The following is an 11,142-nucleotide window of genomic DNA, read 5'->3' as shown; positions in this document are numbered from 1 at the left end:
CTGGGGAAGAATCACTACATTAACCTAATAAATAAAGAAGTAATCTATACATTAAAGACATAGTAAAACTTGAACTGTTTCTCATTCTTCTTATAAACTAGCAGATCTGAAACTATGGGGAGGCACTATGAGAACTACGAAGTTGCAGCTTATTACTGTCTATACATCAGAATGTGTTATTGTATTATTCAGATTTCTTGAGTTGGACTTTTAAAGGAATATTTTTCTTTCAACTGAAGCACATACAAAAAAATGCATCAATTGATTTACCTCTCTTCATAGGGAAAATAAATCAAATTGGTCTATACTAGGATATATTTTTCATGCCAGGAATTTAATATTCATTATGAAAGGCCTTTTCTAATCATAATATTTTATCAACAGAGAGGATTATCTTCACATCTTGCTCACAAGTCAAGATAAGTCAGAGGTAGCTGATGAATGCTTTAGAATTTAGTGTTTTACTTGAAATGAATTAATCCCTCTTTCAAAGGGGTTAATAAGTACAAAAGGCAAACAGTATATATAGCTGCCACTGCCTGCACCAAAAGAATTCCAAGAAGCTCAAAATAAGATGAAAACAGGGAAAAGCACAATGCACTACTTTGCATTTGCTTCAGTGCACCAGTTCAGGCTGGTTTTCTACAAAAGGAAGCACCCCACTAACATAGTATGCTATTCCAAGCGACAGAAGAGCAATGACAATGATGAGGAGCAGCACCCTCCAGAAGCCCAGGTCTTCCACAAACTCTTGCCATGTCGTGCGGAAACTGGAAAGAACTCCTTCACCTTGCTGTAGGTTTGGATTTAGGAGGGAATGGCTTTCCATCGCACTACGAAGGATTAAAAGTTAAAAATACATCAGAGCAAAAGAATGCACCGAAACATTCTAAATTAAAAACTAAACCCACCTGCAGATTTATAGCATTGCCTCCACTAAATTGAGACAAAGCAGATCAGGAAAAGACTCCTAACTCTAAACTTAATTTAGCTGAAAGGATGTTTTATTAACCTGGGTAAAGAGAATTACATTTGTCTCTGTACAACCGCACTGAGTTTGCAGGCTTGCCACCTAGAAGCCGTCAAAAGTCAGTCCTCATAATTCCTACTAAATATGGCTTCGTAAAATCTAATGAAGCATAAGGTAAAACCCCAAGGGGCACAACTCTTGTTAATAAAACAACAAATTATGATTTATAAATAAACTCTGATGAATAAAATGCAAACTAACCAATATAATTTAGATTCTGAACTCTGTAGTGATCTTTACTACTCTCCTGCATGTCTTTGTTGCAGAGGTCTCTTCTCTAGCATAAAAATATCACAGAAAACAATAAATTTGGATAACAAGGTGTTCAGAAACTTTCTGATCTTCAAGACAAGTTGGCATTGCTGTGTTTTCTGCCATTTGGCGTTCAGAAACTGCTTTGCTGTTTTAACATTCCACTACCAATCCATCAGGCCCGCTTCAATTGTCAGACTCTAAATTAGGGTCTGGAACTCTCACTTTTAAATAAGAAACCAGTTTAAAATTAGGATGAGGCAGTCATGTTGACAATGAACCACCTTTAGAAAAAAAGTTGTTTCAAATACTGTATGGCTTCTTGTATCATTCTCCCGATTTTGCTGGTTTCACAATTGGTTTATAACAGGAAACTTTTTCTGTTGCTCTATGAAAAACCTCATGAAGAATAGGAAAACTGTCTCATCACTTGCTTTCACTTATGTAAAATGTTAGGCATCTGCACAATCCTACTACTTCTCACTTGAGTGAAATTACATGCACAGGTGTTTACAGGATCAGGCTCCGAGAAGCACAGAAAGGAAATGGTGAAACCAACTACGTACACAATGATGTCAATAGCAGAAGGTAAGCAGAGAAAAAACATTTTTTTTCCTCCCTTCTAATTGCTTTCAGTTACCATATTCCTAGATATCTCTTATAGCAATAATAAAAGAACACATTTCAGGGAAAAGTAATTTCCGAGTCAAAACTAACTGTAGAAATGCCATTGTTCTTGGTGACGATAATAAATTGACAAACGATTGTTATCAGAAAAAGGTCTCATTTATGAATCTCACTTCTAAGATTACACCATGGAAAAACTTCATACTATTCATATGGTATTTTTTCTTAGGAAGTACAGCCTCTGAAGAATAATTAGCCTAAACTCCCATAGCTTGCTGAAGCATTTGCAGCGTCATGTGCAGAAGATTTCAGAAATTACCTATTAAACAGCTTGTCTTTTTTGTTTTTTAAATATTTACCCTGCTGTAAAGCTATTTTTACTTGCCCATAGCTGCAGGATTTAGTCATCTTCCTTGCTTATTATGATTTCCCAAGCAAAACAAAGCGTTTAATAAAAGACAGCCATTGGTGTAGAACAGACCTACTCACTCATTAAGTACTAACTAGTTAATACATAACCACAGAGAGGTTAAATAAAGGTGCAACGCAATTTAAGTGAAAAGATCACATGCTTACTCATTAAATAGCAAAGGGTACATAGAAAACACTTTTGCCATTTTATGTTACAACCCAATTAAAATCAATGTTATTCAAGGTATTTATTCTTATTACGAATTACAGCTGCCTAAGAAATGGTATTGCAGCAATGCATCCCACAGAAGAGCTTGTGCCACAGAGCCCAGACGCTGTTCTCTCCCGTTTCCAACACAATGTGGAAGTTCACATTTGGTTGCACTTATGGGCACAGTCACAGGCCACGCTGGGCTGTGTAGATGGACAGAACGCCTGTGCTAGAAGACAGACAGACCAAGTTTTGCCTCCTGACAGCACAGGACCACCGGGAGGAGAGGAGAAGCAAGAGAAAATAAATTCGACTCAGGAACCCAGCTTTGGCCTCTGCTTCCAGAGCAGCAGCAGCTGTATGCAATAAGGAGCAGAAAACTGAAGTCAGAGACTGTTTTTAGAAAGAGCAACCATTATTTGTCCATAGGTTTATACATAACGTAAGAGAGTCTGGTTGGGGGGAAGAGGACAGAAGACATTCATCTAAGTGTCTCTAAAATGTGAAAATAATACTAAGAGGGAGGAGTGAAACTGTGGAGGTCTGAAAAGCCAACTGTTATAAAGCCATTATTTATTTACAAAGCAAACAGCATACAAACTCACTTGCTTTTGCTGCTGTAGGCATCTGTTATTTGTTATTTTTAAAATAATGTATTTCAGACATTTTAAATACGTTCACAAACAAGCTGGGTAGTGCACTGTTTATGTCTCTGTGCCTCTCCCCAAGGAGAGCTGCTGACTTCCTTGCCAAAGCAAACAATATAACATTTATGAAGGTCAAATAACAGAAAGGAAGCTATGTTCATTAAAGGGACACTATCAAATAAAAAATCAGAATTTAAACAGGACTGAGCTGCTGGTCCATATGGTTAAACAAAAACAGCATAACTGCATTTCTGTGTGACAAGCAACTTTAAATAAAATTTAGTGAAGTCAGAAAGGCAATATGCACAAATTCTTATAATTTATACACATGTAATTTTGCAAATAATATTAAATTTTCTATCTCAGGGCTTAAAACAGCCTCTCTGATGAATGGGGTCACTTGATGTATAAGAAAGAACTTCCAATCTGCTCACTGGGAGTATGTGGCATGATTTCTGTAATTTTGTTGGTTTCACCTTTTCTGTTTACTCAACTTAGATAACAACTCCATCTACAGAGTTTAATTTTCATTTACAGTACAGGCTGTGTACATTTTGACACAAACTGAACAACAATTATGTGACAAAACTCCCTGTCTTTTGTGATATAATATTCCAGCACAGTTCATTATCATTATTAGACGATATAAAAAAATTACAAATTTTAATAAATTCAGTATAAGAACAAGTATTCCAAACAACGTTGATATCCTGTTTCCAATATAAATTAAAAAAACAAAACAGTACTGGAAAGATCTCTTGCATTATTAATCTCAGTCCCATGTTCTGTCACGTTTACTGGCAATTCAATGATTTCTGCAGGAGAATTAGCCTCCTTTGAACTGTGCAAGGCTTCTTGCCTCATCCAAATCCTACAAGAAGGCTGTCTTGGGAGCTCACTGTAAAAGAAACACTCCAAATTTTCAATAAAAAAAGCATTTGTGGTTTATCTATATCCTTTGGCTCCTGTTATCATCATCTTTTGTCTTAAACTGTTATTTTATGTTGTTCAAAACCAGTATTTCTGGTCAGCAGCCACACACCTCTTAGCCTTCACTCTGCCAGGCTACAATGAGCTCTGGTTGCCTCCTTTTGCAAGTAGACACTCTGTTCCCCTGAGCGCTGAAGTAATGTTTTTCCGTGTTTCTTAAAGGGCAAATTGAACTTTTTTGACCAGGGCTAAACAGCATTATAAAACATACTTCACAGCAGAAGTTACCATTGCTTTTTACAAGACCACTCACAGTTGTCTTTATGTAGTGGAAATATCTCGTTTTGCGCACTGTAGAATTTCGTTGCCTTTTTCAGGGTAGCATCAACGCCTGGAACTGACTAATACATCAAGCCTTTTCTCCTATACCCTCATTTTCCACTGAGGAACTTCCATCTTATGGCATACAGCTTTAGGTAAATGAAGTTGCATTTTGTGCTACTGAATCACAATTTATTCCTAGTAATTTCTTCTCCTTTGTCATCCCAGGTTTTTGTCTATGCCATCCCAATTTTCCTCTGGGTTGCCTATATCTCACTTTTTAATATCACTAACATGCTGCTACTTTCTATGCCAGTATGATTTATGAAAATTTTAAGTAAGCACAGTCCCAGAACCAGACCTTTAGAAATTCACAGAATCACAGAATCTTTAAGGTTGGAAAAGACCTTTAAGATCATTAAGTCCAACCATCAAGCCAACACCACAAGCCCACTAATCATGTCCTGAAGTGCCACATCTACATGTTTTTTGAACACTTCCAGTGATGGTGACTCCACCACCTCCCTGGGCAGCCTGTTCCAATGTTTGACCACGCCCTCAGTAAAGAAATTTTTCCTAATATTGAGTCTAAACCTCCCCTGGCGCAACTTGAGGCCATTTCCTCTCGTTCTATCGCTAGTTACTTGGGAGAAGAGACCAACATCCACCTCACCACAGACCCGTTTCAGTTGTTGTAGAGAGCGATAAGGTCTCCCCTCAGCCTCCTTTTCTCCAGGCTAAACAACCCCAGTCCCCTCATCCGCTCCTCGTAAGACTTGTTGTCCAGACCCTTCACCAGCTTTGTTGCCCTTCTCTGGACACGCTCCAGCACCTCAGTGTCCTTCTTGTAGTGAGGGGCCCAAAACCGAACACAGGATTCAAGGTGCGGCCTCACCAGTGCCGAGTACAGGGGCACGATCAGTTCCCTACTCCTGCTGGCCACACTGTTGCTGATGCTGTTGGCCTTCTTGGCCACCTGGGCACACTGCCGGCTCATGTTCAGCCGGTTGTCAACCAGCACCCCCAGGTCCTTTTCCGCCGAGCTGCTCTCCAGCCAATCCTCCCCAAGCCTGTAGCGTTGCATGGGGTTGTTGTGGCCGAAGTGCAGGACCCAGCACTTGGCCTTATTTGACCTTGGCCCATTGATCCAGCCTGTCCAGATCTTTTTTAGTAACTTCCCTCTAACCCAGTACTTTCCCTGAAACTGTCAGCAATTTTCCTGAAATCTTCAGTTCTCCTTTAACTATCTCTTTATCCATAAAATTCTTACTTTATTCTCCATCATTTCAAGGTCTACTACTACATCATATATGGCAGCACAAAAAATCCTTTATTCAACTTCAGATAGATGAAAAGTCTGCTACCCCTTCTTTGCATAGACAATCTGTCTTATCAAAAGGATTGTAGGCTAGCCTATGGTATTGGCATTTTGCATTTCACCCCATTTTCCATTTGGCTTTGTGATAAGTGGTAGAATATTTATGTTTGTGAGTCTGTAATGAAAAACAAATAATTATTTTTAAAAATTTCTACCATAAAATGAAAATATCAATAGAATTTTTTTTCCCTTAAATTTCATGTATTTAATGAGATTTTTCCCAAATTTAAAATTTGATTTTGATTTGGTCTGATAATACTAAGCCAAATTTGATATTATCTGTTTTGAGGAATCAAGTTAATCACAAAAATCTAACATCCATAAACATTATTTCTCCTAGTAATTATTTTTTGTTTTGTAAATACCTTTCGCTTTCAGCAGTTTGCATTGTTTCCAGCTTTGAGTGAGCTCCTCTGTTAAATCCTTTCACCTCTTGCTCCTCTAAAGATTCCAGCAGTCTAATGACATCTTTATTCACACCCCTTCGTTTTGCAAGAACAAGCGGTGTTGCACCTTGATGGTTGCTAAAATAACACCACAAAAGGACATAAGAATAAACTTTTAATATAGAAATTTTATAAGAAGACAACTCAGCGTAACACATTACAATTTAGTAAGTCCTCAGAACTATTTTCTGTTATATCAGACAGTAAAAAATTCCTATATATACAAGTTATAGCATAATTGGCTATAGAAGAAAATCAGTATGTTTAGGCTTGAAATTCCACAAGTCTTTTTCCTCTAAATAAAATAAAAATTCCTATTACTCTAATCTAATTGAAATCTCTGGGTGTTATAACAAAAAATATTCAAGATTGAGCTTAATTTCAAGAAGGAGTTGTACAATCTGGTTCCTCATAGTTCCTTCTCCAAGTGAGTATTAGGACATCACGCAAAAAAGAAATAAAATACAGATGGTATTTTGCTACTCTGCTACTATTAAAATAATACTGAATAGGACCAGAGCTGCCTTCAGACCAGGAATTTTCACCAGAGTCAAAAGATTTCTAACTCTAAACTTAATTTAGTTGAAAGGATGTTTTATTAACCTGGGTAAAGAGAATTATTTGCGTCTGTACAACCGCACTGAGTTTGCAGGCTTGCCACCTAGAAGCCGTCAAAAGTCAGTCCTCATAATTCCTACTAAATATGGCTTAGTAAAATCTAATGAAGCATAAGGTAAAACCCTAAGGGGCATAGCTCTTGTTAATAAAACAACAAATTATGATTTAAAAATAAATTCTGATGAATAAAATGGAAACTAACCAATATAATTTAGATTCTGAACTCTGTAGTGATCTTTACTACTCTCCTGCATATCTTTGTTACAGAGGCCCTCTCCATGTGGGTATTAGGATATCAGACAAAAATGAAATAAAATACAGGTGGTATTCTGCTACTCTGCTACTATTAAAGTAATACTGAACAGGACCAGAGCTGCCTTCAGACCAGGGATTTTCAACAGAGTTCTTTGAAACGAGGAAAAAAAAAAAACGCCAACCCACAAAGAATCTGGTCTGTCAATAACTAGTTTTGCCAAGTTGAAAATATTAATGAAGGACAGGTGAAAAAGGGACAGATTAAAAAACTCAAATGTTTTAAAGTTACTACTGGGTTTTGCACACATTGTGAATGTACAGAAAGTTCCACAAACAAAGTAATTCAGTTACTGCAATGAAACAGCTAGTTATTTTGCAGCTTGAGAGCTTACATCTGAGCACTGGCATCTGACAGCTGCTGGAAGCGAGAAGGAAAGAATATACAATATTTAAAAGGACTGACTCACAGACTTTGAGGGAGAGGGAAAACACTGAAAGGAAGCATTGTTACCAAGGGAGCATGGGAATGAACTGACACACACATATACTGTATTTTCTTTGTCTTATACAGTGCAACAATCAAAACAATAGAAATGTGGTGGAGAAAATTCTTTTTAAGTAGTCAATGTGATTTTTTCTTTGGTGCCAACCACCCACACCTGGCTGTCTGGCCAAACCAGGATAGCAATGTCATCAGTGAGACAGAATTAGACACAGCAGCCCACACCAGCAGCTGCTATTTTTGTTTGCTTTGCTTGTTGCACAAACTAGCAGAAGTGGTGTCTTATTGTTTTCCTGCCTTCTTATTTTATGTTTTTATTAAGTGATATTTTAAAAAAGTTGAATTGCACCTAACATAGCATTTCAGCAACAGCAGATTTATATGCATGGCTCTGGCAACAGAAGACTAATATATTACATGTACTGTAGAAAAAACCCAAAAGTGACTTACCAAATATCAATTTTAAGTCCGTTAGAAACTAGGAACTGGATGGTATCCACATGCCCACACAGGTGAAGGGCTGTGTTACCTTGGTAATCAGTGGCTAGTAGGTCAGCACCAAATTTGTGCAAGAGTTGACAGATGTCTACATTTCCTCTGGCCGCAGCAAGGTGAAGACCAGTTCGGCCTCGGCTGTCACGAATATTTGGATCAAAACCACTCTCTAACAGTCGTTTGGAATAGTTAAAATCTCCATCAATGCAAGCCTGCAGCAGTGGCACATTTGTCTGGGAAGAGTCGTTCACAAAAACGTAGGACATTGTTCTGATTCTCTCTGGAATAGGTGACTAACCTACAAGTAAAAGTGGGAAGAGATGATGGTGAAACCAGGCAAATAAACATAGTGCAAATATTCGGTAGATAGCCCAGGTTCCCAAACAAGAATGCAAACTAGGTTATAAACCAAGTCTGAAATCTTCCTCTCCTACATATTAACTTTGTGTGCTGCATTCCCTTCTGGTAATATGGAAAGAGCTCCTTTTAGTCTTACTCACACCTCTGGAAACAGCAGCAAAGCTTTGATCAACACCACAAATGTGAGACAGGTGATTAGCTTTCACCTAGTAGGAGATCACATGTGGTAGTACTGATATTAAAAGGCAAACCGCTGTAGATCAGAACTGAAAGCAATTAATAAATCAGAAAACTATAAACAATTCAGTTAACAGATATAGTGACGCTAACTGCAATTCTTACTAGCTACAAGCAAAGCTACTGCAGCGGGATTTCCACCATCTGAATTTGAACTTTGATGCACAAAGTACAGCCAGTTGCTGAAAATGCTTCATTACTATAAATACTAATTCCTTCATTCTGCAAGAAATATATTTTTCAATGCTCTTTGCACAACATTATTTTTATAGTGCCACAGATACACAAACTACTAAACAAACAAGAATAGCAATAGGCACCATAGAAAATCGAGTGTGTTATGTGAAACTGCCCACCTGAAAGTGAAAACTGGAAGTGGGTACAAGGAGGACAATGGTAAAATCAAGTATGGAGCTATTGTGGGTTCAACCAGAACCCCAGTATGGAGAAGGACAAATGTAGTTTCTCTGGCTTAATATTAAATAAAGGATTAAGTCCTTTTCGGTATCAGAACCTAAAAGAGAAAGATAAATGTTGTTTCACCATGGATTTCTTGATATAGAATATCGCATGAACTATGATTTCAGTTTTGCAGAAGAATATTTTAAGGCTTAGTCAAATAACGAGGGTATGATGACACTGTGTGCTTACGGGACACAGAAAAGATGACTTGAAAACAGTAAGGGAAAAAAGAGAATGACTAGGAAAGAGGATGGTAAAATGTGCATAAGGCAATGGTAAGAAGAAATGAAAACATCTAGGAGACTGGACAGCAAAGCTTTGCACTGCCTCAGAGAGGAGGCAAAAATAAAAGCCATATAAACCAGTAAAAATCCTTAGAAGAAATCCCAATACAGACATGACACAGTTCAAGTAACAGGAAAGAAAAGTGATTTTACTATCTAAGCTTTGAATGGACACTGAACTGAAACTTGACTTGAAACAGTGTCTTTCACTTGCCCAGGATTTGTATTTTGGGGTCATGATGTAGCAGCGTTCCAATTAACTGCCTGAACCTCTTATTAAGACTGCTATACACAGATTTAAATTTTCTCATCTATATAAGGTATCCTTCCACATCAGTACACTCATTCAGCCGGGAGAATGGAAACATGGCCAGTAGCCAAAGAATTCAATTTAAAACCTCTCCTTTTTTGAGAGTTTATAATGTCTATATTTTATAGCTCTTACCCCGTATTTTAGATCAAGTTAAAGATCAAAGTACCTGCAGAAGTAATTTCAAAATGTTTACACACTGGTCTGACTAACAGCTGTAGTATTTGGGGCTGTTGAGGTTAATAAACCATATTTAAACTTCACTAGGTTGTATTTCCTATCTGGCCAAATTCTGCTGCATGTATCAACACTGTCTAGTTTCCCAGTGTAGGAATGCACACTTTGGTTTTTTTTTTTCTTTCTTGGACACAGAAGAAAAAGAGATAAGAATAACTTATACATTCTGATATCTGTATAAGGAATGATTGAGTACATTCCCCTAAGCTGCAAGTATGTTTTTAAGCACGTGACAGTATATCACTGGCTCAAGTATCCATTTCTACAACCATCTCCAACAGCAAAAGGCCAGTTCACTGATGTACTGTAAAACATTTCATTCAAGGCTGGTGTCACTTAAGGCACTAACAGCTTGCTTATAACCCTACACAAAAAGAAAGGATAATGTACTTACTCAAATTTCCAATGAATATGTTACAAAACCCCTGGCTGTTGCGAAGCTGGGATTCCCAGCTGACAGCAATTTAAATTTTCTTGCCCATTTCCCACCCAAATCATATATGACACAAGAATTCTTTAACTTTGCTAGTCCAGTCTTTGCTGAGAAAAGTGTCGGGCCCAGTTTCTATATGATGTGATTGTGACCTTTACATTCCACACTAAATCTTCCCTAAAGCATGATCATAAACCATTTAAAAACCTCCAATTATCAGCCATAGTAACAGCATATCAACAGCACAGAACGCTACCTGTACTTGATAAAAAGATCATTGTTTGCTTGTAAAATAATATTTGAGTGTTTAAATCTGTTAATAAAACAAGGCCTAACATAAATCAGCAACAGCATATTATACTGGAAGAGACATATGCTATTTGAGAAACAGTATGGCATGCTCTGTTAAATGTAAGCAAAGGTTTGTATTTTCATACCAGACGTGTATGAATTAGCCATACAGAATTCCCCATCACTTCACATACAACTCTGATGAAACATTAGCTAATAATACCAGAAAAAAAATAACCGTCACCGCCTTGTCTTCTCAGGAAAGGAAGCACAAAGATTAGCAGTTATCAGAAAGCTTAATTGGAAGTAATTCTGATTCAGAATTTACTATCACTAGAATCTTTTAGAATTGATTGCTGAAGTGTAGAAGACTAAAGCAAAACCAGAGTATTTCACAATAAGAAA

General features: G+C 37.4%; 1 protein-coding gene across 1 annotated transcript; it reads right to left on the bottom strand.

Annotated features, from left to right (window-relative positions):
- Nucleotides 1-267: 267 nt before the first annotated feature.
- ANKRD46 (ankyrin repeat domain 46) lies at nt 268-8,415 on the bottom strand. Its single transcript, XM_010295830.1, has 3 exons — nt 8,079-8,415; nt 6,173-6,331; nt 268-833 (listed from the first exon to the last, which is right to left on the bottom strand). The coding sequence occupies exons 1-3, from the start codon at nt 8,387-8,389 to the stop codon at nt 617-619; spliced, it is 687 nt and encodes a 228-aa protein (XP_010294132.1). The 5' UTR covers nt 8,390-8,415; the 3' UTR covers nt 268-616.
- Between the last annotated feature and the right edge of the window lie 2,727 nt (nt 8,416-11,142).

The sequence above is a fragment of the Phaethon lepturus genome, unplaced genomic scaffold (assembly GCF_000687285.1).
Source record: "Phaethon lepturus isolate BGI_N335 unplaced genomic scaffold, ASM68728v1 scaffold11681, whole genome shotgun sequence".
NCBI lineage: Eukaryota > Metazoa > Chordata > Aves > Phaethontiformes > Phaethontidae > Phaethon > Phaethon lepturus.
This window is presented reverse-complemented; position numbering and strand designations above follow the sequence as displayed.